Source organism: Crinia signifera, chromosome 3 (genome assembly GCF_055691185.1).
Source record: "Crinia signifera chromosome 3, ASM5569118v1, whole genome shotgun sequence".
In the NCBI taxonomy this organism is placed as follows: Eukaryota; Metazoa; Chordata; class Amphibia; order Anura; family Myobatrachidae; genus Crinia; species Crinia signifera.
Genome location: NC_139219.1, coordinates 77,112,393 through 77,140,321, shown reverse-complemented (window position 1 = coordinate 77,140,321; position 27,929 = coordinate 77,112,393). Strand labels below are relative to the sequence as shown.

Genomic DNA, 27,929 nt, shown 5'->3' with positions numbered 1-27,929 from the left:
TCGCATAAACAGATCACCCGGTTAGTCACATGATTTGGTACTGAAGTGACGTTTTCCTTTCAGCCTACCATACAGCAGAAAGTTGATCACCATGCCAACGTGTCCCGCCCCTGGTATGTGCCTCCTCCGGCCCCAGGTTGCTAGATATGGTGAGTGCTCCTCCGTTCCGGACAGTTGTGCCATGCTGTGTCTGATGGGAGGTATATGGATGTGGGACACATGGTGGGCAGTGATCATTGATGCTGTGTGTGTAGCTGTATTTGCTCTTCATAGACGTATAGCGTAGTAAGATGTAGGCACTAGGCAACATATAGCGGGGTTAGGCATCTTGGAACTCTGTGCAGTTGTTGTGATATAAGTTGCCAGCATTGTGCCTGTGACCAGGTGTGCTGGTGAGACCTAGGCTGGCTACTCCATCCACTAAGGCTCATGGGACATATGTAGGTAACCATCTTCACCAACCTATGGTTCACCAGCTGATGAGTAGTAGACTGCAGACCTCACCCACACAGCTGGTGATTCATAAATCCTATACCTCATTTAAACGGCTGAAGCACCATAGGTTGCCCACTTTATACACACCAGCTGATGAGCCATAGGTGCACAATGTATCCATAGGTTGCCTACCTTATGCACACCAGGTAGACTCCTCAATACTAGCTGATGGGCTTCATTCATCTATACCAGGTGGTGAGCCATAGGTTGCTTACCTCTATACCATCATCTGGTTAGTCAAGTCCATATTTGTGGTGTAGTCTCAGCCCATAGCCAGGGCTTAAACTCCTTTCCCGTAACACTGACGCCATGTGGCTCTTCTTCATTTAGCAGTATTGATAGCATGACATCACATATGCCGTGCCAGAAGAAGCTGCCTCTGGGACAGACCTTTCTGTTGGAATTACTGTTCTGGGCTGTGGTACAGGTGGAACCCGGTTCCCCCTACCATTAGATGTGGTGGAACCACGTTCCCCCTGACTTTAACCCCTGCCCATAGCATATTAGGTATTTGTGTATTATCACGGCGCCCGTCGCGTCGCATGCCACTATTTAAGGTATGCGATGGACCCGCTTTGAGGCTTTTCCCGGGAAGAGTGTACAATTTTAATTTAGCATCGCATGCCATTATAATGGCATGCGATGCAACGCGATTTCAATGTTAAATGCCCAGGCAGACCCGATTTTTAATTGTATCCCCACCCTGATGGGTAATAAGTATGTTAAATGCCCCCATTGTTAACGCCACCACCCTATCAACGCCAACCCGAAGCGTGGCGAGCGCAGCGGTACGCGTCCTCCGACCTTTTCCTACCCCCAGTATACACGTCGGCGTGGAGTTGATTTTATATAGTATGGCGAGCCACCGAGCCCGAAGGTCGGAGGACGCGTACCGCCGCCCCTCGCGGGGTCGCTGCGCTCACCACGCTTTGGGTTGGCGTTGATAGTGGAGTGGCGTTAACAATGGGGGGGGGGGGGCATTTAACATTGTCAGTACCCATCAGGGTGGGTGTACAATGTAAAATGGGGTCTGGGTGCGTGTACAATTAAAAATCGGGTATAATCGCATCGCATGCGATCATATGGCATGCGATGCGACACTATTTTTTTGGTTGTACGATGGCATGCGATGGAAATGAGGGCGCCGTGATAATATACAAGTACCGCATATTATTTATTTTGTATTTATATGGCACCACAGGGGTCGATGTGTAGTGTGAAAGCACCAAAATGAATAACCTGGGTCGAGCAACCTGGCAATTTAACCTGTGTTAAACCTGGGTCGTCTCATGTATATTTGGTGTTCAGGGTTTGCGATGTCAAAGCACTATTATATCACTTTCACATTGCCAAAATAACCCTGGTAATTACTGGGTTGCTGATGTGTCAACCAGGGTCTAGGTGCGATGTGAAAGCACCACACCTATTAACCCTGGTCGACCAACCCGGCAATTCAACCAGAGTTATAAGAAGGGTTAAACGTGTGTTGCCTTCTCTATAATGAGCGTTCTGGATTTAATGTGAAAGGCAATAACCCAGGTCTGAGTTCAGGTGTGAAAGGGGTAGAAGTGACACATATCTTCTATTAAAGGGTCTTGTAGACTCAGATAACCATGAACATTGTTTAAACCATTAATATTGTCTAAAACGCAGCTCCACACATCTAATCAACTTTTTCATCAAATTTATGATGTCACAGAAGTAGACGGACAGTATCTGCCTACTTCTGCATGTTTTGAATAAAAAATTTTTTTAAGAACTTTAATCAAAGCGGGTTGTTTATTCTTTTATTGACCACAAACGTTTGCTGAGATAGCTGCAGTATTGTAGAATATCACATTGTATATCTAAATGCAGTCGACTCAATACAGTGGTGCAGTGAATAGCGCGCTTCTAAACACACTGGCCGACCTAGCAGATGCCGATATATTTAACTATATCAGCTGCAGGAAGCTAATATTTTGCGTACACACTGAATGATATCGGCCGCTGTAATCTTTAAGTGACGTCACCAGGACCTGCTAAACATGCATGTCATTTGGTTATAAAGCCAAATTAACCTGCATATCAAGCAGCCATCAATCATCGTTAATAACGTGTGGGAGTGCGCATCGATAATGATATTGAGTGTACACACTAGAAAATATTGTGAAAGATATTGTTCGAAATCCCCTTTCTGAAGCTGTGTACACAAGGGGGCGATATATTGCTCAGTGTCTCCTTTTCATCAGTGACCAGAGATGGTTGCTGATGAAAGGGAACCTCTGCCGGGGGGAGCCGCAGGGGGAATCAGCTGGTTGCAGGAGCTAGCTCCTGCGACCAGCGATCATAAGGGGGCTAAAAACAGGAGCGCGCACCTAGCGATTTATCGCCGGTGCACACTCCAATCCCTGGCAATATGGTCGATAAGCGACCATGTTGCAAGTGATTATAGCCCGTGTGTACACACCTTGAGGGATATCTTTTACTATATCGTCTAGCGTGTTTGGGACTTAACTAGCTTAACCTCGCATCCCTCCTAGGGTGGTGCAGACAGCATTGCAGGAGGCACCTTAGGCGGAAATTGCTGGTTCTTGGAGCTAAATGCCTGCGAGTATCGGCATTCTCCGACTTTGGTTAGAATTGCTAATTGCTCCTGGCGCTATTAACAGTGCCGAAAATTGACCCCAATGTAGATGTATCACAATGTAGATTCATAATCTATAAGTATGTACATATGTATGTATGATTGCGCAGACAGAAAAAACAATTGGTACACAGGCATATACAATCAACTCTGAAATTGGGGCAGTATTGCAATAATATAGTTATGGTATTCCTCACCAAATATGTGAGTGGTGAAGTCTATTCACTAGATGCAACATAGCAGGGAAATATATCGGTATGTTAAGTTTAATAATAAGTAAACTTGATTGTAATATATTTTGTATGTTTGTATTAATAAAGGGGACCATACATCTTTTCCGGAAAACACAGCGTTCTCTTTTGGGCAAGTTGACACAGGAGTTTCGACTGGTGGCAGCAGATCGCAGAGTAAGTAGATACTGCAACCCCAATAGTATGGAAGAACAAGAATATTGGAGTGCAGAATTAGTATTCCTAATATATATAGGCATGTTTATAGGCATGTTACACAGAGCTGATGGTCACTAAGAAATGTAGCTATTCATCTGAATGCAAGTTGTTAACTACCACAATGGCCCTAGCCATACGTTTCTTCAAATAACCATAATTATTCTTACAGTCTTGTTCCAGCCCAATAACTGGTGCAAGAGTTGTCTGAAATTAGTTATATCCACTACATTCCCTCACTGAACTTAGGCCCTTATTCTGGTTCACTCGCAAAGGCAAATTCCTTCTCAATGGACAAAACCATGTGCGCTGCAGGTGGGGCAGATGTAACTTGTACAGAGCAAATTAGATTTGGTGAGTAATTTTGTTTCTGTTTAGGGAAAATACTGACTGCTTTATTTGTACACTGCAATATAGATCTCACTTTGAAGTAAAACCCCACCCAAATCTAATTCTCTGCACATGTTACATCTGCCCCCCCCCTGCAGTGCACATGGTTTTGTCCATTTGAGAAGGAATTTGTCTTTGCGAGTGAACCAGAATAAGAGCCTTAACCTGCAGACCAAAGCCCAGTTATGTTGATTAATTCATTCTAATGACTGGACATGGCTGCCTTGCCTGGTACAAATGTCCTCCTGCATCCTTGCTCTAGTCACACCATGTTTTTGCTCGATTTGGTAGCGTCAAGTGTCTTTTCACACATCCTTTTTTGATTAAATGCTTCTTATTCATATCCCTATGCAAATAGGAGCAATCGGCAAAACAATTTCTGCCGATATTTAGGCTGCCTATTTTCTTTGTGCAACTGCGCCTGTATCTGCATACAAAATATCTAGCATTAAGGATATTGAGATCCTCAGATTGAGCTGAGGAGTTTGCTTTTGTAAACCAACCAGAATCGGTACCATTGTGCTCTCTAGGTTTAATTGTTCTTAATTCTTTTTGTATGTTTTTCAACCTGCTGTACCATGTTTTTGATACATATAAAGCAACTTTGAATCCTGCTGGAGAGAAGAGCTATATAAATATTATTATTCAACCACAAGTTAACTTGTGACTGATGCTGTGTACACACAGTCCGATTTCCTTTCCGATGTTGAAGATATAGTCAACATCGGATCAACATCGGATGCAGATCGCAAGGGTTTTAACCCTTGCGGTCCCGATCCGATCCCGATACGCGTTCATGTATTGGAAGCCAGAAAGTCTTGGCTGCCTTGTCTATATAGTGCAGATCTGCACTATATAGTCAAGATAGTCAAATCGGATGTGCCTTAAGATCCTATCCACGATCCTATCTGATAAGATCGTGGATAGGATCTTAAGGCACATCTAATGGTGCCCATACACGCTACGATTATCGTATGCGTTTTGTACTTTTTAAGTACAAAACGCATCGCATATACGATAATCGCGGCGTGTTAAGTGTCTGCCGCGTTCAGATCCGACGCGATGCGCGTCCCCGGGAGCCCGATATAGTAAAGTACAAAAAGGATGTGCAGGCACATCCTTTTTGTAGTCCAAATCAAATCAAATAGGACCAAAAAAGCGTAGCGTGTATGGGCACCATAACGTGTGTACACACCATAAGATGCACGTGACTGATTCAAACATAGGGCCTGATTAATTTTTGTAAGTAAAAGCACAACGTCAAACAAGTGAACCCAAACCATGTATCACTGCATGTTGGGCAGATGTAACATGTGCAGAGAAAGTTAAACTGGGAACACACTACAGTGTGCAAACATTATGATATGGTCAATGATTACCCTTGAACTCCCGGTATAGCGATATAGTGTGTACCCACTGTGCAATCTTCCAAACGACCAACAATATATTGTAAGTAGCCGTGTCTAGCATTAAGGATATTGAGATCCTCAGATTGAGCTGCATGTATAGACAACAGAGGATGTCATCGCTGACCTGTGGGAGCGCGCATTATATAGTGCATACACACTATATGTTTGAAACTATTTATCATTGCAAATCCCTTCCTTATGATCGATAGTCCATAATATCGCATAGTGTGTATTCATCTTTAGATTTAGGTGAGGTGTGTTCAAACTGAAATCTACATTGTAGAGATGCGCAGATCCGGATTTACCTGGATCTCAAAACAAGATCTTATTGGCTATCCGGCTGTCACATGTTTTGGAGCCATGCCAATTTGAGATCAGGGTAAATCTGGATCTGCACATCTCTACTATATTGCAGTGTAAAAAGTCTGATTATTTTTTTAAAGTAAATTAAAAAAGCAAGCAACTGGGCAAAACCATGTAGCACTGCATATGGGCTATATGTGACGTGCAGAGAGAGTTAAGCTAGGAAATATGCAAAAGAAGCCAGTATTTACCCTGCACAGAAGAGATTTAAATGGATTTGCTTCCCTTGCATGGCAACATGGTTTATTCCAGGCAAAGTTACATGTATATTTGCATACCTCCCAACATGACCCTCTCCAGGAGGGACACATTACTCTGCTCCTGTACTTTCCTTTAATGTATCACCTGTGCATCACCTGTGTTAAACAAGGTGCTTCACCACAGGTGATGGTAATCACACATTAAGAGGGGAAGTCCAAGAGCAGAGCAATGTGTCCCTCCTGGAGAGGGTCATGTTGGGAGGTATGTATTTGCGTTGCTTACAGACGAGAATCAGGCCCATAGTTATATACGCTCCACAATATCTGCACAACATACTTCCATGTGATTTTGATCGATGGATCGCATTCCATACAATGCAATACTGCAATGCTCTATCTGTCATACTGTTTACACTGTGTTCTGCTTTCTGTTTCCAGTCATGGAAGATTTTGCTGTTTGGTGCAATAAATGTGGTTTGTACAGGATTCTTGCTGACGTGGTGCAGTTCTACAAACAGTATGGGTATGTGATCAGTTCTATACACGTATTTATTACATTACCTTGAAGTGTGTGTTTCAAGTTCTAATTCATTTTTCTAATCCGCCCTTTACCATATATTACTAATTAATCAGAACCCTACTGTACCTACATGGGCCAAAGCGTGGGAAAGAGAACTAGGGGCCTGATTCTGGTTCATTCACAAATGCAAATTCACACTCTAATGGACAAACCATGTGCACTGCGGGGGGGGGGGGGGGGGCAGATGTAATATGTGCAGAGAGATACATTTGGGTGGGGTTTGTACTTCAAACTGATATCTATATTGCAGTGTAAAAATAAAGCAGCCGGTATTTACCCTGCACAGAAACAAAATAACAACCAAATCTAACGCTCTCTGCATAAGTTACATCAGCCCCCCTGCAGTGCACATGGTTTTGTACATTAAAGGGAGAATTTGCTTTTGCGAGTGAATCGGAATCAGTGAACCAGAATTAAAAGCTTCTGTAAGCTCTATTTGCACCATGATTAAAGATATACAATACACAATTCTGATCTGTTCCCTTCAATTTCCAACTTTTTTTTGCGATGTTTTTTGACATTGAAACATATTTGGTGGGACTGCCCCCATTTACATCCATTCTGGCTTGAGGTCATATCAAACTATCAGCATATATTAGGTATCCCTCTTTCTTCTGGTTTGGCTACTTAATTAATTGAGCATTGCAGTGGGAGAATATAAAATATCTCTTCTTCGCCACCTCAGTAATGCAGCATGGGCAGTTATTCCAGTTCGACGGAACTCCACTAATCCGTCTACTGGGTAAGAATGGTTTCACAAAATTGACCATTTTATGCTAATGGTGATATTCTAGACTTTTCATCAGATACACTGTCCACCTTTTTCATTTCTTGGTTTTCTTTGTCGGAGTATAAATCTACAGATGATTTAAAAACGTAAATCTTCTAAATAGCTCCTCAGACACCCCTGGCCATTCTCATCCACAGTGATCCTTCTACCCCTCCCCCTCTTTCTTTACTTAACCTTTCCTCTTAACTGTATTTTGATCCCTGTTAGCTGTCTTATACGTTTTGTGCTATGTTTGTTTGTTTTTTTATGTCAAATAGATACATTTTTCAACTTAAAAAAAAAAATCTGAAATGTTCTGACACCTTGCAATATAATTTTTGAACCCATTTGCAATTATCAATAAAAATACAATATGTATTTAAATTATTCTTCTCAGTTCCAACACCTACTCCCCTTAGTCACTTGCACAGGGTTCATGTCTGAAGGATGAAATTAATTTTAAAATAATGAATGCTTTCATCTATTATGCTGCTTTCACACTGCCAATCCTGCTCTGACCCGTTTTTTTTTTAATGTTTCTTTAACCGGGTCAGAGCAAGTTTAACCCCATTCACACTGCATGTTGTGAACGGTATATTACTGGTTAATTACCGTTTTTGTACCTTTCACATTGAATCCGTTGTGAAAGGTACACGGTAATTAACCAGTAATATACCATGCAGTAGGCAGAGCGGGTTCAAGGGGTGACCCTGGGTCGGCAGCCACAGGTGTCGGTAAAGCAGCAGCCCCCCCCCCCCCCCAGCGTGGTAGACAGCGGGCGTGCACTGGTCACTAGGAGGGAGCGGATCCCGCTCATTACATATTTGCATATGAACAAGCTGCTAATTACATATGCGCATATGAATGAGTCACTCATTACAAATGCACATATGAATGAGCGGCTCCCGATCATTGATTATTCACTGCGCTGATAACCAGCTCAGTGCTAACTGCTGCCTGAGTCCTATATACCAGTTCAGAGCCATTCACACTGCATAAAACACGGCTCTGAACCGTGTAGGACTCTGCTTTTTACCCGTTTGTAAGTACCGGTTATTTTTAACCGGTAAATGCAGACTTTCACACTGCAGCTCTAACCAGTTTAAAATGCTAAAAAAATGTCAATATACCGGTTAAGAGCTGCAGTGTGAAATGGGTATAAGTTTGGAAAGCATCTCTTGTGCAAGTTGCTTGTATTTTAATTTGGCCAATTTCTTCTTTATCAATTTCTGTACCTGCAATCTCTTTAACCACTTTAATATCTTTGCTCTGCCAAGTCTCGTCATACTCTTGAAAATCTCAGTTCTTTTTTTAATCTATTTTCCACCTCTTTACAATCACTGCTTTCCCAGATGTCATCATTTTCCTGTCCCGATCTGGCAGTAGTCAGACTTCTTGAGTTGATTATGATCTCACCTGGAAGACAGGGCTAGTGTGATCAGATGTGTGTCCAATAGATACTACTAGATCAGTGGTGCTCAAACTAATTTTCTCTGGGACCCCATCAGACAATAAAAATTATTAAAGGACCCCAGCAAGTTACTACTGAATGGCCGCCCCATGCGTGGTCAGTGAAGTTAAGTGACGGCTTATGTGACAAGGAGGCAGTGGGTAATGGGGGATGGAAGAGGGAAGCAGTGGGTGTTTACTTAATGAGTTATACCCTGTCCCCCCTCCACAGACACATTAGCCTCATGATCAGCAACATAGAGTCGTGACCCCATGCTGAGGTGGTCGGGACCCACTTTGGTGTCAGGACCCACAGTTTGAGATCCGCTGCACTAGATTATCACTGTGTAAAAAAAAAAAAAAAAAAATTTATATACTCTCCTACCCAGGGACCGGAGATCGGTGCTACAGTGATGGTCGCCGGTCATTGGGACTTTCTGCTGCTCCTGTGACTCATGGTTCAGTAAACTGATGCTGCAAACAGCAGCTCACTTTACAGCACCTGGGGTCACAGAAGCAGAGAGCCCCCTGATTATCTGCAGCCCTCCAAGAGCTTCGATCGATGCAACCGCTGTAGGCGGGAAAGGAGATATGTTGCAGCAAACACTGCTTTCTCACAAGCTCTCTCCTTGCATGCTATAATTTAATAAATCAGTGCGATGTGATCAATTATCACATTGTGAATTGAGCCGATTATTATCACAGCGCATCTGCTTCCAAGCATATGCATGGGCGTTATTTTGAACTATCTTTTGGCGCTTCTGAAGTATATTGTTCAGAATATCGGCCAGTGTGAACAATGCGCGCTCCCGTGGGTCGTTAACGAGGGTTTCTGTCCTCTTTACATGCAGCTTAATTTTTCACAAAATGCTGCACATTACTAGACTTTAGCTACCTGTAGATCAAGTGACTTTTATTATATCTTTAAGTGTGTATGCAAAATGTCGTTTGCCTAGAACACTCCAAAGCTCAAGGGAAATCGTTCACCAAGCTCTTTCACTGAACACATCATCTAGTGTGTATTGGCCATTAGCCTCTAAACTTTGAAGTGGTTCCTAAAAAATTTAACTTAAGCTCCATACACACGGGCCGCAACCGATATAGTTAACCATATCGGCGGCGGCCGTTATTTTGCATACACACTGAACACCAATATCTTTCAGTGACGTCATTGGAGCCAAATTTACCTGCATGTTCAGAAGACATCAATTGTCGTTATTGAGGTGCGGGACTGTGCATCGTTAACGATATTGAGTGAACTCATGCTGTGTACATCACTCATGCTGTGTACACACGGTGAGATTTGACATTAGATTTTGACTATATAGTCAAAATCACATGCAGACCGCACAGGTTTTTTACCTTGCGATCCCTATGCGCACTGCCGTGACAGCACAAATCGATACCCAGAAAAACAGGGCAGCAATGGCTATATAGTGCAAATGCAAGTGTAGATTACATGAATTGTATGTAAATAGTACAGAGTTAGCAAAGATTGCATAGCACTCGAATCTTAAGGTGCATACACACTGTACAATTTTTTTGACCAATTTGGTTGAAAGACCATTTCCATTGAACCCAGTGTCCTGGACGAAAGATGTTGACAAAAGATATTGTCAACAAACAAATGACGAATGATGATGCGCATACCCGCCAGTTGTTCATCAAGATTGTTCGTCAACTGTGCATGCAGTTCAATTTGAATATCTTTCAAAAAGAGCCTATAAACTGTAGCTAGATCTTTCTTCTGTCGTCAATATCTTTTGTCAACATCTTTAGTCCAGGACACTGGGTTCGATGGAAATGTCTTTCAACCAAATTGGTCAAAAAAATTGTACAGTGTGTATGCACCCTTAAGTCGAATAGCAAAGGAATCTCACCGTGTGTACACAGCATCAGAAGCCCTGTTCTGAGCGATATTGTTCACAATATCACCTAGTGTGTATGAGGCTTTAATTAAGCAGGTCAATCAAATTGCCAACAAAGGTTCTACTAACAAGCAGAAGTAGGGGCGCCTGTTATGAGTGGGCTCTCACAGAGCAGCTGCTGGGGTATAGGGGTAGTCAGACCCTATAAAGGATATTTGTAAAAAGGAACCAAAAAGAAGCAGCGCTACAAGGAATGAAAGATACCAATTTTTCCGTAAAAAATTATATTAGAAAAATTATATTATGACATATTTAATGAATTTACATATAGACACACACACAAAACATACAATAAAATATATTAAAAAATAAGATACGTTAAAAATTAGCCTCACTCTTTAGATGAAAATTTTGGTTATCCTGCTTATTTCATGTGGCTCTAGGATATATGATGAATTTGAAGGTAAGTGCACTTTACTAGTTCAGCTGCCTGAGGATGAAATTTAGGAAGCAAATGGTGAGTCCTCACTATTTATACGGTTCCTGATCTGGTGCCGCCGGAGGAGTCGTGAAGATGTTACAACAGATGGACCCTCATATGTTGCTCTAAGTCCTCTCTGGTGGTGCGGTGCCCCCAGTTACCACTGGAGGAATAGTCAGACCTCTGATAAAGCTACAGCCAGTAGTGAAATGCGCCAGGTGTTTCAGCCTCAGGACTCTAGGATTGATCTTCTATTTCAGCTGCCACGTAACATCTTCACGAATCCTCCGGCAAAACCAGATCAGGAACCGTATAAATAGTGAGGACTCATTTAAATTTCATCCTCAGGCAGCTGAACTAGTAAAGTGCACTTACCTTCAAATTCATCATATATCCTAGAGCCACATGAAATAAGGCTCCCAAATTTTTAATCTTAAGAGTGAGGCTAATTTTTAAAGTATCTTATTTTTTAAATATATTTTATTGTATGTTTTGTGTGTGTATATATAAATTCATTAAATATGTCATAAATAAAGTTTTCTAATATAATTTTTTTTTTACGGAATTTTTTTTATCTTTCATTCCTTGTAGTTGTAGCACTGCTTATTTTTGAATCAGATTCTCAAACCTTCTTTTTGCTGCCTATGCTATTACTCTATAAAATAATGATAATAATAACTTATAAGTACTCTATCTTTACAATGTAAGCTCTCATGAGCAGGGCCCTCTTCCTTCATGTGCTCTTCCTTCTTTTACCTAAACCATCTTTGATGGCACCAAATCCTGCAGTGTCCTGCCACGCTGACACTTATTTTAGTGTTATCTGCTGATGCAGCTATGGTTATGTACCCTGTACTTATCCTCTATTGTATTCAACTGTAAGTCACTGTTTTGCTTATTCATTTATATACTCTGTAAATGGGCGCTGCGGATGCCTTGTGGCACCATATAAATGAAGTATGATGATAATAATACTTAAGCACTGTCTGCTAACTTTGCAATATGCATTATTTCTTTTTCAGCTCTTACTGCTTACACCTATTTGACCATATTTGACCTCTTCAGGTAAGACCGATATTGTGAAACCTATATTAACGTTATTCCTAAAGTGAATGAGAGACCTTTTTTCAGGATTTTTTTTTTTTTTAATTCACATAAAAATAAAAAATACACCTTGCATTCACATTTTATTTGATATGTAATTGGACAGTGAAAGCAGGATAACCATTCACTAAGCATCTCCAACTATATTGAGAGCAGACAAAAAGAACACATATAATGCATATATTGAAATACACTGGCCAGTGATAAAAATCAAATTATTATAAATATTTTCATTAAAATATGGAAAAAAGATATTTTAGTCTGCCATATTTGGTTTAAAAAGATTCACAGTGTTGTATGAGGAAAAAAAAGGCTGTTGTTTAGTTTCAATCATAAGTTATCACTGCGAGGTGGAAGGAGGATGCTTGTACTCCTCTATATGAGAAACCTTCTCTCACTAGAATTTTTCTGGCCAGACATCAAAAAGTAAAATTCAAAATATAGATAAAAAGAAAGGGGAGGTATCCTCCCTGTACCTGCACTGTATGTCCCGGGTTTTTTTTGCGCTTATGATTGGTTAGCAGCAGTCCTGTTTAATATTCCTTGGAAGCCCGGGCTCCTCACTTAGGTGCAGATGACAATTGTCTCCAGGAATATGCAGCACTTAGGCAGGTAACATGGGTAGGTCTTCCTGTATTTCGAGGATGAAAGTAATGCTCAATATAATATATTGAGAGCAGTTGATGATCTGCTTATTCTCACAATATAAATGTGTGTAGCATGATGTTAATGACCATCAATACTAAACTCCTATTTTGTCTCTCTTTCTAGTATAATAACGTGTATGATAAGCTATTGGGTAATGATGAAAAAACACAGTCCCACATATTCATTCGGGTACGTATTTTTTACATGTAAATGACTTTGGATGTATGAATATATACAGCAGCACTACCAAGAGATTCTCAGTACAGGTAACATTTCTTTGAATAGTCCCACCTCTATCCCTCCCAGATGCTCACTGGCATACCAGCTATTGAGGCAGATGTATGAAAGATTGTTATGGGGGAGAAGGGGGTATCAGCGCATGTTATGTGCACTGATAGCGCTTCTTCCCCATGTATGAAGGAGCCAGCGTGTGGTAAATGACAGGGGGCGCTGCTATCTAAATGATACTAGGCCTAATGTATAAACAGGGAAAGGGGGGGGGGGGACTGGACTGCACACCATATTTTTAAACCTAAAGAGAGGTGCTACCAAGTTAAGGCTTCTAGTACCATACAGGAAAAAAGAACAATACTGATGCACACTCTAGGCGCTAAGAACATCGCTGACTGTTCAGCCTGCAGCTGTTTTTGGCTTCACCATCACCAGGCTGGCGAAGCCCTATCTCAACAGCAGGGACAGCGCTGTTCCTGCTGTTGGCTCTGGGCTGCGCCTTGTTAATGAGGCAAGCGGGAACTATTTTAGCACACCGCTATAATACCTCTGCCCCTTTGTTGGTTTGAATTTCTAATGCTTCCTCCTGGATGCACTTAAGATAATTATCATTAACAACAGTGCCACATGTTAATCATGCTGGACATGTCAATCTGTATCCATTTAATTTCAAACCAGGGGCACCTCTTCTTATTAAAAAATAAATTAATTTGTTTTTCAGTAGTGAGTAGCAAATCCTCATATTCCTCTTCTGATTTGTCCTTCTCCTGTCTATGATACTGTATGACCATTTATTTACTTACAAATGTATCCTACACAGCCAGACACATTTCCCCTTGTGTTGCAGGTTTGAGCGGTTGGAGGTACTAGCAGTCTTTGCCTCCACAGTCCTGGCCCAGCTCGGTGCACTCTTCATACTTAAGGAAAGGTACATGCTCATATGTGGGTGCCAGATCTGTCCCCTCAGCCGTGTGACTTTGTTTATGGCTATTTCCAAATTGTTTACTTCCACCATAACTCGGTAGTGTAAATCGCACAGAGTATTAGCAACCTGAGCACAGGCTATTAGCTGCTTTACTGTGTTTTGTTCTGTTGAATTACTGGGAGGAGTGGTTGTCTGTAATAAACTATTAAAGCATGGGTTTGCATGGCGGATAATAGTGCTCCAGTCATATACAGTACATTCAGTGACAATGGCGGTTATTCAGACCTGAGCACTGGGCTGCTAATTTGCAGCCACAGGCTGATCAGGGCCGTAGCTGATGTTGCACACCCTCCCTGAAACCGCCTGAGCACGCCTGCGTTTTCCCTGACACTTATAATATTTATGGCCAGCAATTCCGTTCATGTCTGAATAATCCACAATAGCCATATTGTGGTGGCTGCATTCTCTTATGCAGGACGGATCCGTTATATTTTATTTGCAGTTAATATTCATTTTCTTGGATGTCAAAGCGATGGCAGCACCGTATTAGGTTTGTGTAATGTTTATGGTGTACCAGGACTAGACCGACTTGTATGAGTTGTTGTGACTGAAAATTGACAACTACAGCAACCACCCATGTAACTGATTATTTGTGTATTATATCTTATTTCTAGTGCTGAAAGATTTTTGGAGCAGCCAGAGATACACACGTAGGTGTTTTTTTTTTCTTTTCTAGTTTTCATATTACTATAACATTACATACTGTACTTAGGACTACCGATGTGTCCTGCTACTTTGCTGCGTACAGCGGGATTATTTGCATCGAGAGGAGATGGGGGGGGGGGGGTACTTTTTACCCAGGCCCAAGTCTGCTGGAGGGGTTCAAGTCACGCTCATCTCTCTCCCGCTGCAGGGAGCTTTGTGGTGGGGAGAGAGATGACAGGCTGCACAGCCTCTCTCCCCAGCTCAGCACAAAGCCACGCCCACTCCCGTTGGTTTCCCCCCCTTTTAGCGGGGGGCTGGCCGACCTGTCGACACCCCTGAGGGTGAGGCAAATGCTTTGTGGCATAATGCAATCATCTGCATGGTAGCTGAGGTCCTTACACTGTGAGGGTGCCAGGGTGCCTGGTCATCAAGGCCACTTGTCATTCCATCACTTACCCGTTAATAGCCCTCTCAGTACTGCCCCAAGCCAGTGTAAAACAATTGCACAGGGCATAAAACAGCCTCAGATATATATTTCCTGCAATGCTGTGGTATGAACACACGGATCTTTCCTTTTTTGTTGTGGGCTGAGCGCAAGGTGACACCACCCTAGTTACAACCCTGCTTGTGTCCACCCATTTCCTACCCATTTCATAGGAAGACCGATCCGACAATGGCCCATCTAACTCGGAATAGGAAGTTGATGAGCAGAAATGTGCAAAATGACATCTGGGCATACGCTGTATCCTGAGACTCGCTGCTCTCCTCTTTGTATTGAGATATGACTCGGCACCAAAGAGTGCATTTAACAGTATGGTACTGAATAAAAATGGTTACACATTGGCAATTCTGCCAATCAGCACAAGCATCAGATGTTGGGATCAATGTAAAATGTAATCCCATTTATAGTTTGACCCTGTTGGGAAGAGCAGCTGGGTAACTCCTGGCATGATTAGGTTTTATAGTGGATGTAGAAGCGGTCACAGTGGTGATCTGCTGTCATGCATTGCTCTGCCAATAGCAAACCCGACTGTGATAAACATGTGACTAGTTATATATTTTTTTTCTTCCAGCGGTCGTCTGCTTGTGGGAACATTTGTGGCCCTTTTTTTCAACCTACTTACTATGCTTTCTGTTAAAAATAAACCTTTTGCCTACGTTTCAGAAGGTAAGTTTATGTTCTATGTGCAGTGGGTGAAAAAATCAGAATGAAAAGAAAAAGCTCTCTCAACAGATGCATTATATTCACAGTTGTTCATGCAGTGTCCTTTTTGTTATAAGTTTGTCTTTTTAACCTTTTGGGAGAGATGTGTTAAGCCTTGAAAAGTGATAAAATGGAGAACGATAAACCACCAGAAAATTAGCTCCTAACTGACATGTCAGAGGCTGTGTTTTAAAAATGACAGATAGAAGCTGATTGGCTGGTGCAATATCACTTTTCAAGGTTAGTACATCTGCTCTTACTACTGTCAAGTTGTTTTTTTATCATAATCTTTTATTTCTATGGCACCACAATGGTGCAGAAGTCCAAAATAAAGGGAATAAAATATTACAAAAAAAAGTTTAAAGGGGTAGCATTGCCGCCTCGCAGTACTAAGGGTCATGGGTTTGATTCCCACCATGGCCCTAACTGCAGAGATTATATATTCTCCCTATGCTTGTGTGGGTTTCCTTCCAAATTCTTTTGTGAGTGGACTGTGCATGTGCAGGACTTGTTTTGCACATGTGGAGAACTAGTTCTACACAAGATTGCTCATAGCCGCCCTGGCTGTGGCATGATTGCTATGCAGCAGCATTTGGATGGGTCATTTAATGGCAAGTCTGTGTAGATCTAGACATTACCAGGTACACAACCATACTGTGCTTATTCTCTGACTTTAGCTAGTTCAGTGTCCTTAGAGGGGGCTGGAGCTGGTGGACTGTATGCTATGGGAGTTACTGAGTTTTTCTTAGTGCTATGTGATTTGAGTGGTAGTAGAGGGAAGTCATGTCCACTGCAGGGTCTATGTGGCAGCATATATATATTATATATTAAAGAACCTTTATTGACCATTTTCCTTTTAACCCTAAAGGTGTATATCTCATTTACTAAAACTTTTACCACAGAAATATTTCTGTACAGGAGGACAGTATGGTGCCATGCCATATATACTATATAATTGTTGTACTACATCTTGTATGTTACTCCAAATCACTGAGTGTCTTTGTCTTCCAGCTGCTAGCACAAGCTGGCTTCAGGAACATGTAGCAGATCTAAGCCGAAGGTTGGTTATTGACAGATGACTGCTCCATTGCATGAAATCATGAAATTCAGTTATCTTGTTTTTTTTTAAAACAATTCACATTAAACATTAAAAGCAAAAGACAAATATATGCCAGCTCTGTCCAGGTATCTGCAACTAGGGTAATGAAAGATCAGGTGTCTACAGACTTATAGCGTCATTACCATTACGGCATTACGGTTACCGTTTTTACGACTTTCTTAACATCTTAGGGGGGTATTCAATCTTCGGGTCACGGCAGACGAGCTTGCTCGCCTGCCGTGACCCAGTCCCGTTCTCGGTCAGCTCGACCGAGAACATGCAGGCGGGATTCAATGTCCCGCCTGCAGCGGGACGAGAAGGGGGCGTGGACGCGAGTTGCGGCCGGGAAGTGACGAGATGCAGCCGGCAGCTCGTCACTTCCCGGCTGTTCTCGGCAGAACGAGCCTGACAGCTAGAGATGTCGGGCTCGTTCTGCCAGGAAACCCTGTTCAATGCTGTCGGGGAAGACAGCATTGAATAGGGCCCGTCGAGCATCTCCCCCACGGGAGATGCTCGACGGCGATTGAATATCCCCCTTAATCTATAGGTTCCTTTATTCACTGCAAATCAGTGTATTTATGTCCAAATTGCTTTCCATCCAGGTTTATTTTTAATTGATGTCCCTATCACTATAAACAAGTTGGGTGTAAAATGAACAGCATAGTACTCAAGATACAGACTCAGCTGTGATCAAGTGGTGGAACTGTAAAGCAAAGCCAGTGCAGCACACAGAGAAGCCATCGTAACTTGCTCAGTAGCTGTGTACTGCATCGCAATTAGGGCGCATGTGCAAAAAATATTGACTCACAGAGTGCCTCCACGTACAAGTAGCAATGGGGCAGATGTATTAACCAGCGTTAAGTGCAAAAATGCACTTAACGCTGGTTAACTGGGGGGGATTACGTCTGTCCCTAATGTATTACTAGCGCACCTAACGTGCGCTAGTGACAGCCCGCCGAGTTACGCTCGGCGGGGCTGTCCCTGCAATCCCCCCCCAGGGATTAACGGCCGGGGCGATGTATTAACAGCCTTCAAGGCGTTAATTCGCCCAGGCCGCTTCGCCAGCTCAGGGCTAGCGTTGTCCTATCCCCCACTATGGGGACAACGCTAGCCCTGCGTCTGGCTTGGGCTGCGCTGGAGATCTCGCTGTTTTTGCGAGATCCCGCGCATGCCCAGTAAGCCGGGCAGGGGGTCGACGGGGAGTGCGCATGTGCGGGGCGGCGAGGGAGCCGATAAGGAGAGCCGTTAACACTGGGCATAACGGCTCTCCTTATCGGCTTGGGGGATGTTAATACATCTCCCCATAACGAGTGCCCGCTTCTCCTCGTTATGCAGGAGAAGCGGGACTCGTTATTTCACAAACGTAAAACGCTTAATGATACATCTGCCCCAATGTCCCGAGAGCTCGGACGCTGGCGCCATGCTTTTTACATACAAGATCGCAATCGCATTCTGAGATATGGGGGCAGATGTATCAACCCCCCCCTTTTGCGCTTCTGACCTAACGTCTCGCTTCTCCTGCATAACGAGGAGAAGCGGGCACTTGTAACTGGGGAGATGTATTAACATCCCCCATGCCGATAAGGAGAGCCGTTATCCCCAGCGTTAACGGCTCTCCTTATCGGCTCCCTCGCCGCCCCGCACATGCGCACTCGCCGTCGCCCCCCCTGCCCGGCTTACTGGGCATGCGCGAGATCTCGCAAAAACCGCGAGATCTTCAGCGCAGCCCAAGCCAGACGCAGGGCTAGCGTTGTCCCCATAGTGGGGGATAGGACAACGCTAGCCCTGCGCTGGCGAAGCGGCCGGGGCGAATTAACGCCTTGAAGGCTGTTAATACATCGCCCCGGCCGTTAATCCCTGGGGGGGATTGCAGGGACAGCCCCGCCGAGCGTAACTCGGCGGGCTGTCACTAGCGCACGTTAGGTGCGCTAGTAATACATTAGGGACAGACGTAATCCCCCCCCAGTTAACCAGCGTTAAGTGCATTTTTGCACTTAACGCTGGTTAATACATCTGCCCCATTGTCACAACACATATGCACTCTGCAACTGATTAATCACTGCGAGCTGCGTCGCAAAGGTACCACTGCGGCCACATTGCATGCACAGTCTGATAATCACTTTGTAGCAACACCATCAAAGTTGTGTCCACATCTGAATCAGAACTGCCTAGTTGTCGCATATAAGCCAAGTTCTGCTTTTGCTGACCTCTGTTGCAGACTGACGTCCTTTTTTCTGGGTACAGTTTGCTCTTGCAATTTCAATGCACATTCCATATGGCCACACATTTATGTATGTCACAATCAATTACTAAAACTGGGTATTCAGACTGGAAACTGAACCAGTGCTCTTGAGCCCAGATTCCGGGTACACGGAATGATTTTTGGGAAGGATAGAACAGTCATGTCCCATCCTTCATAAGCATGAACAAGGTTGCTAGCGATATCACTATATTGATGTGCAGCGCATCAAACCCAAGCATCCGTGTGCAGGTGACCACAGGACTGCGCAATATGGATTACACACTAAGCAATGTCAAATTGGCCTGACCACTGCAGTGTACCCAGATTAAGGCAACTTCTATTTTAGGTAAAGTACTCTTGTAATATACAGATTGTACAGTCAAGTGAAAATAATTTTTACAAGAACCAGGAGTTAAATGGGCGGAGCAGGAGTGAAATGGGCGGAGGTCTTCCAATTGTTTCATTTGTTTTTTTCTTGCGACAGTTTATGTGGAATTATCCCAGGGCTCAGCAGTATCTTCCTGCCTCGGATGAACCCTTTTGTGTTGATTGACATCGCTGGAGCACTGGCACTTTGCATTACTTACATGTTGATTGAAATTAAGTAAGTATACTTGTCATAAACCTATACATACAGTAACGGAAAAGGATAGACAATTGCCATGGTGAAAATCTGTGATGTTTTGTGTATTTATATTGTAACCTTTTTCTATCGAGATAAATGAAATGTTATTTTGACTAATACTTCATGGCGCAATAAATGGCACAGCAGGTTTACAATCACAATAACAAGGTTTCTTAATAAGACAAATGTATTTCTCATGGCAGCTGCCATGATGAAGTCTCAAACCTTGCACTACTGTGTTGCGCATGTGGATCATATGGTCAACCCAAAGATGGCCAACATCTTTGTTGACAGGTCATTAGGTCGACATGGGGTTTTTCACTGTTTTTTGGCCTGAATTGACACAGGATTAAGTGCACCACTGCGCTCGCCATGCTTCGGGCCGAGCACACTATTTTATTCTCCCCCTACACCCTAGTGGATGGTAGAGCATGAAATACCGCGTGTTGGCACAAAAAAAAACAGTGAAAAGCCCCATGTCGACCTAGACCATGTCAACCTAATGCATGTGTCGACCTAATGATCTGTTGACCTTGCAGTATGTTGACCTAGTGGTGTCAACCTAATGACTATCGACCATCTTTAGGTAGACCTACCGACCGTATCCGAATGGCTCTATACGCATACAAAAGCTGAATCAGGCCTAGTATGTGCACATGGTACAGAATGAGGATAGTGTCTTACAGCATATATATAGTGCTGTTTATGAATCTAGTTTAATTGGCAATTATATATGCAGAGTAGCATCTGAGCAACTTCTTTATGAATCTCTGGTTAAACAGAGTTGACATTCCATAAGATAATTATCGTACATTCTTGAAATGAAGGTGAAGAAATATCTTTTCATTGGAATTCGAGTTTATGATAAATGTTGACATATGTCTCTTGATGTTTGGGTAACTGTGAATGTTTGTAGTCAATCATTTAAGACTAGGGCCAGTATCCTATAAGGCAGTGATGGCTAACCTTGACACTCCAGCTGTTGTTCAACTACACATCCCAGCATGCCCTGCATAAGTGTTAGCATGGCCAAATAGCAAAACTGTAGCAGAGCATGCTGGGATATCTAGTTCAACAACATCTGGAGTGTCAAGGTTAGCCATCAAGGTTATAAAGTGCTATCCTTTCAGGACAATAAAAATGGTCATGGTCAATGGTCATGGTCAATGGTCATGGTCAATGGTCATTATCACGTTATCCAATTACAACCCATTTTTATCATCCAAAAAAGGACCCATGATAGTGCACTAACATATGGGATCCAGCATAAATTCCCGATCCCATGTGTAATCACGGCATTGAATGCTTATTGCAGATTATGACTGAGGCACCTAAAGCCTTATCCCCAATAAGTGCGTACGTCGGGGATAATTGGATAGTCCCAGGTGAATCCAAAAGTTGTGGTAAATTATCTCAGCTAATTGCAAACCAGCCTATGTGGGAAATTTTACTAAGATATGAGTTGAATTTCACAGGGGATGTTGCTATGGGCAACCAATCAGATACTATGGGCCGTATTCAATGAACCTAATCGCGATGTGCAGCGAATCCTGTTTAGGATTCGCTGCACATTCGCCGTGTTCCGGAGGGCTGGAGCCCTCGCTGCCAGCCCCACAGTATTCAATGAGGCAGGGGCTCGCTGCCCCTGACGGCGAATGTGTCTCCCTGCCTGCCCCAGAACGTATGTGGGGGGGAGGTGGGCACAGGTTGCCCCCCCCCCCCCCCCGGAGAGCCAGCAGGGGACCGGGTATTCACTGCACCCGATCGTGCATATGTAATGATCGGGAGCAGTGAATATATGAATATCTAATGAGCGGCCCCCTGCTGGCTGCTATGTGTAAAAAAAAAATATATATATATTTTTTTTTTTAAATTAAACAAATATTCATGTGCTGTAAGCACATAACATGACTCTTCTCAGAATAAAATTCCTGATTTTTTGACACCAAATTAAAAAAAAACAACAACATTAGAAAGCAATTTAGAAAGCAATTCACCATCTTCTCATTGAATACACTCACGGCGAATCACATTGAAAAACCCGTGTTGCGGAGAGTATCAGACGGTGAATTGTCCCTCATTCACTGTTCACTGTCGGCGAAAAGTGCACATTGAATAGGGTGATTCACTTTCTGACACAAAAAAATCACCTTCCAAAGTGAAAATAGCACAAATTCGCCATGAAACATGGCGAATTGGCCTCATTGAATACTGCCCTATCTATTATCTTCTAGAAGGGGCTAAAAAAATGATAATTAGTTTCTGATTGGTTGCCCATAGCAACATCCCATGTGAAATACAACTCACAGCTTAGTAAATTTCCCCCTATGTGTTTCTATAGTCTACACATTTTTGGCATAGTTTATTCTTTTTACAGACTTTTTGGGTACGAAAAAGCATCAGGGCTATTAGGATTCCTTGGTAGTTATGTATTATCTGGGCTCCCATGTTAAATGCACCCCATTTTTTCATACCCCTACTATCCAACTACGCATGGAGTTGATTTTATATAGTGTGGCGAGCGCAGCGAGCCCGAAGCGTGGCGAGCGGACGCGGTCTCATAAGAAAAACGGGAGCCCAGATATTACATAAGTACCGATTCCTTACTTAGTGGGCTAACTAAAACTACAAAGGGCAAATATAATAATCCTTGTTTCTGTCTATGGTTGATGTCATTCTCTGATTATGTTTTTGCAGCAACTATTTTGCAGTGGACACTGCCTCAGCAGTCGCCATTGCTGTGATGACATTTGGCACTATGTATCCAATGAGTGTTTATAGTGGCAAAGTTCTGCTCCAAGTAAGTGTATTGCGTTTTTGTTAATGTTGTAGTTCAGCAATATATAAATACGTGTGTGTGTGATATACAGTAGATATATATCTAACAAAAAAAGGTCTATGATATGGAAAACAAACAAAGGCGCTTGAGGATTCTAGATTTGATTTATTGTTTTCCTTTAGAAAGTATGCATCTGCACATAGCGGTTTGAGAGGAGGCAGAATTGTGCATACCACTGTCTATGGTTTAACTGCATTCTTTAATCATGGCGGTGGGGTGTGGAATGGGACAGAATACAGGTTTTGTCTAAGAGTCATCACTAGAACATCTTTGTGGTTTTCAGAAAAGTCCCTGAGGCTCTGGCTTACTCTCACTGGCTGGAGCACAGCAAGCCGGAGAGAGATGTTTGAGGCATTATGGTTTCATGGTGCATTAGCCTTGTTTTTGCAGACTGCACATAGTTGTCTGAGTGTAAATACAGGGAAGAGGCTTAAACATGATTCTGTGTTTTGTTGAGTAAATTGTTCTTGTTGCTCCGTTTGAGTCCTGTATTAATCTAGCTGCTGAAACAGCTGGTAGTAGCAGGGCAGCCTGTGTGGCTGGGTACGGTATAACGTCGCGCTTCCGATGGTCATTTTCCAACTTTCAGGAGCCCGACCGTGGTACGGCTTCGCCACATATTCTATTTTCCCTCTATGGGAGTCATGGACCCCCCACAAGCGAAAATAGCCTGTGTAAGTCGGACTCCTGAGAAATGGGATTCCGATGTCGGAGAAATGAACGTCGGAATCACGCCTTTCGGTGACTCATACGGCACCCGTGTGGCTATGCTGATCAGGGTTTAGTACTGTGAGGATTTCAGTCAACTGCAGACTCTTTATACTAAAATGTGGGCACTAGGAAATTGCAGACAACTGTCCCAGCGTGGGTGTATGTATATTACGCGTTCTCTAACAAAAATTCAGGTGTGTAGTTCCTATCACCCTATGGCTTTTTCTGCATGTCGATGCAAAAAGTGATGGAACTGCGAGGAACTGATAATACAGTAAATAAAAAGCTTATAATAATAATGCCCATGTTAAGTATCTATACCATGGCCCATGTTTTTAGGAGTGTATGTTAGAAAAGGTTGCTGTTTTTTTTCTGTTACAGCCACTATGATTGCACCTGTGAATATTTTTACAGGTGTGACTAGTTTTTCGCGACGCAAGGGCAGGTTCGCAGGCATATCGAATAGTCGCACCAATGATCCATAAGAAATACATTGTGTGACCGCCGGTGTGACTATTCACACCAAAGCACATTAAGCCGCTACCACGATGCCGGCACAGTGCAGTTGTTTCTGTATAAATGCCATTGTCTATGTATGATCAGCTAAACGTCTACAGAATGTAGAGGGAATTAATGACCCTTATTTTTGTCTTTTGAAGACAACACCACCTCATGTCATTGGCCAGCTGGATAAGCTTCTTCGAGAGGTAAGTGAAACATTTGAGAAACCATTTTCACAGAACAGATAACTTCAAGGCTAAAGAGCCCTTTTCACGAGCACATTATGGAGGAAGCTATTTTGTGTACTGAATAAGGATGCAACCTCACCAGATCCACTGGTTCAGGTATACTGGCTATTAACGGCCTTAATCGCAGCTTACCGAGTCCCAAGGTGCCCCCCCCCCCGGCCGAAAAAACGCAGATGGAATGATCCTATAGCAAAAAACACAAAGGGCCATAACTGTTTAACTAGGTAATTACACTGCATATGTCATTTGGGATCCATGTATTAGAACCTTGTTGTTCTTTGACCAATATAACTGTTTGGGTTTGCTTTACAATCTTCCTGAGATTCCTCTGTAATGTATTATAAGGTATGCATGCATTTTAGTATAATATAAATTGATCAGTAAAGCAGGACATGCCAATGTACAAAGGATTTAGTAGTATTGCTCTGCAATACGTTTGGTACTTTTCTAGTTTTACCTCTGGGTGGCACTGTTTTCTGTAATTGTGTATGTACACTCGTATAATCAATGTAACACATACCAAGCCATACTAATATTCCCTGTACTATATCAATGATTTAACCATGCCCTGCAATATGGGATTAAACCGGATTACCCATACTCCAAAAAATGGTTGTTTTTTTTTTTTTTTGTTTTTTTTTTTAGTGTTTGGGTAAAGGAGTTATTTCAATTTTTTGTTAATTGAATAGGAGACCTAGGGGCAGATACACTAAGGGGTTGATCCTATTAGCTGCGAAGGGTGCGAGGTGCCATTCCAATGCGTTTAAACAATGGCACCCGAATTAACTTAATCTCGCACCCTTCGCTGAGCAGACTTTGCTTAAAATGACTTGCATCCCTATGGAGGTGCGAACGCTTTTAGGCGAATACCATCCGCATTCGTGAATCATCCGCATCTAATCAGATCAACCCCTAAGACTTAGAGCACTAAAGTGGATGCAGATCAACTACCAACTAATCTGCTCCTGACGTTTTTCAAACACGGCCTGTAACGTAACAGTTAGGAGCTGATTGGCTGGTACTTTATCTCTCTTCAAGTTCTATGTATAGGTTTGCTTTACGTTTTGCTAACCAACTTGATGTGTCCATGTTTAGGTCTCTACTCTAGATGGGGTTCTTGAAGTGCGCAATGAGCATTTTTGGACTCTGGGATTTGGGACCATGGTATGTAATTCACTGGTTGCTTTTTAAATGTATATTAGCAGTGCTTCTAGCTTGTTTACATCTATAGAAATGTGAATACTTCGCTCCTGCTATATTGTGTTCCCGTCTGGGTTTTCAGTAATAAAAAACATGATTGACTTAAACTTTTAATTAATTGCTATTGCATTTTCTATATATAAGTTCCAGTATACTAAAGCATGGAGGTCCATCTTCAGATCAGTATCTCTATATGCACTCACTTCTTTATGCTGTAGTACTTTTGTTATTTGTTATTGCAACTATTTAGCTAATTTATACATTTATACTCTGCTCCCTTCTCTTCCCTCATTAAGGGGGCATTCATTATGGGATTTGGACTGTCGAAACGTCCCGACAGTTGGAATCCCGGCCATTTTAGTTTGATCCGGCAGTAACTAGACAGCCGGAATTCAATGTCAAAGTCAGTGGATTGTTGAATAACGGCTATGAATTCAGCAATCCGCACCCTTCAATGCTGGCGTTAACGGCAGCATTGAACAGGTGAGTGCCGATATGTCCCCTGTCGGGAAATATCGGCACATATTGAATACCCCCTAAGTCTAATATACTTTGGCATATTCTATGGGAGTTAGCTTCTTGGTGTTATCACATGTGAAGAAGGACTATAAAGACAGCAGTGCAGTAGTGTTTGGGGATACCCCTATACTGGGTGAATGATACCACAGAAGGGTACCCATGCTTAATGGTCTATTTTATTTCGGGGAGTAGTGCAAAAGATTGATGGCTAATTAATCTAGATCTGACAGATCATTTACTTTTAACTTATGCAAATCAATAGAGCTATATAAAGACCTAAATGATGTGCATGCAAAATGTTCTCTGTACAGTGCTACGTAATTGGAGGTGTTTATATAAATAACCACTGAAACACCTGGATAAACACTCACAATGGGTGGGGTTGACTACTTGTGATGCACACACCAGTATACTGCGTGAGTCATAAGATTTCTGACAATAAGGGAATCCCTCTAATCCGAAAGATAGTAGTTCTATAGAAATGAACAAAGTGCCAAGTGATTGACTATTGAATTGAAAAGGAGAAAACTAGGAGTTTCACAATCTGACCAAGCAGTGCTGCAGTGCTATTGGCTCTTAAGCAGTTTATACACAGGACCGGGATTTCGGCAACCCCCCCCAACAGAGTAGCAGATCCAGGTAAGCATATACACTTACTGATTTGCCGCTCGTTACCACGATCCTCTTATTCAGCTGGGTGGGCATTGGAATTTGCTCACCCAGCCGTGACGTCAGTCCCTTCCACCAGCGCCGCTCACTTTATTCAATGTTCCGGGGGAATCCTCACTGTCAGAGGACAGCGAGAATTCCCCCAAACAGCGATGCTCGCGGCTAATGCATGGAACCCGCTGCATTTAGTCGTGAGTCTCGCTGTTGTTAACGGCCGCATATGCCGATTTCCCAAAAACGGAGCGAGGGGGAATTGGCGTATGCAGGGGGTCAGTTGAATACTGACCCTGCGAGCTGTGACAGGGAGCAGGCTGCTCTGCGAGCTGTGACAGCTCGCCCATGGCATTGAATACTGGCCATACACTCCATTTATGTGCAAATGCACTAACACTGGAGTTCCCAGACCTTATTTTTAAATCAAGGCACCTAGGGCAACAATTCCCAACTTTATTCTCTCCCGTACACAGTTTGGGAACCACTGCACTAACATCTAAGTTATTTAATGTATGTAATTGCTGATGAAAGGGGGTATTCACCTTTGCTTTATAATGTCTTAGTACAGAATCTATAGAAAATCTCTTTGTGCATTTCAGGCTGGGTCACTCCATGTCCGCATTAGAAGAGACGCGAATGAACAGCTGGTACTTGCTCATGTTACAAACCGGCTCAGTTCTTTGGTTGCAACGCTCACAGTCCAGATCTTCAAGGATGAATGGTCTAGGCCTGTCTTGTCTTCTGGTCCGATGCCTCCCAACATGTTGAACATTCCAGAACATCACATTATTCAGATGCCATCTCTGAAGACTGCAACTGATGAATTAAGTCCATTGACCTCCACACCGTCCAAACCCAGCAGCCCACCCCCAGAATTTGCATTTAATACACCAGGTAAAAATATCAACCCTGTCATTCTTTCAAACACTCAGACAAGGCCGTATGGCCTAGGACTTAATTATGGATCTGCTCCATATGGTGCAGTGTTCAACCAAGAACTTGGAGTACCTGGCCTTGGCAGCACACAGGGTTTGCGGACTGGTTTTACAAACGTGGCCAACAGATACGGAACATACACGCCAGGACAATTCACTCAATTCAAACAATAACTTTATTTATGCGCCATGGTTTTCCTTTCTCTTTTACCTGTTCTGTATGTTGAACGTGTCCGTGAACTCTCAGATACTGTATCCTGTTTTGGGGAATCTCCTTGGACTTACAACACTCTACAGTTATCATGCAATGGGATACTACTGGTACTTTTTACATGGGGCGACTTTTTTCTTTAAAATTCTTGCAAACATTGGCGTTACAAGGCAACAACAACAGAATTTTTAATAAAGTAACTTTCAGGCTGGTTTGTTTTTACCTTTTATTTTAACATCATGT

The 27,929-nt window shown here is 42.7% G+C and overlaps 1 protein-coding gene across 3 annotated transcripts; it reads left to right on the top strand.

The window, feature by feature from the left end:
• SLC30A6 (solute carrier family 30 member 6) lies at positions 1 to 27,897 on the top strand. 3 transcript variants are annotated; one of them, XM_083176053.1, is made up of 14 exons: positions 1 to 149; positions 3,442 to 3,528; positions 6,368 to 6,452; positions 12,099 to 12,141; positions 12,952 to 13,017; positions 13,907 to 13,987; positions 14,659 to 14,694; positions 15,763 to 15,857; positions 16,905 to 16,953; positions 19,719 to 19,838; positions 22,557 to 22,659; positions 24,069 to 24,116; positions 25,254 to 25,322; positions 27,140 to 27,897. In XM_083176053.1, the coding sequence occupies exons 1-14, from the start codon at positions 147 to 149 to the stop codon at positions 27,647 to 27,649; spliced, it is 1,395 nt and encodes a 464-aa protein (XP_083032179.1). In that variant the 5' UTR covers positions 1 to 146; the 3' UTR covers positions 27,650 to 27,897. The 3 variants fall into 3 exon arrangements, with proteins under 3 accessions (XP_083032179.1, XP_083032180.1, XP_083032178.1); XM_083176054.1 differs by having other exon boundaries at positions 149 to 200; XM_083176052.1 differs by lacking the exon at positions 1 to 149 and adding an exon at positions 185 to 222.
• The last annotated feature ends 32 nt before the right edge of the window (positions 27,898 to 27,929 follow it).

Coding starts and splice junctions, on each gene's coding strand:
- SLC30A6 (XM_083176052.1), top strand. Junction 12,142..12,951: donor ACCATATTTGACCTCTTCAG/GTAAGACCGATA, acceptor CTCTCTTTCTAG/TATAATAACGTGTATGATAA. Junction 25,323..27,139: donor CTCTGGGATTTGGGACCATG/GTATGTAATTCA, acceptor TGTGCATTTCAG/GCTGGGTCACTCCATGTCCG.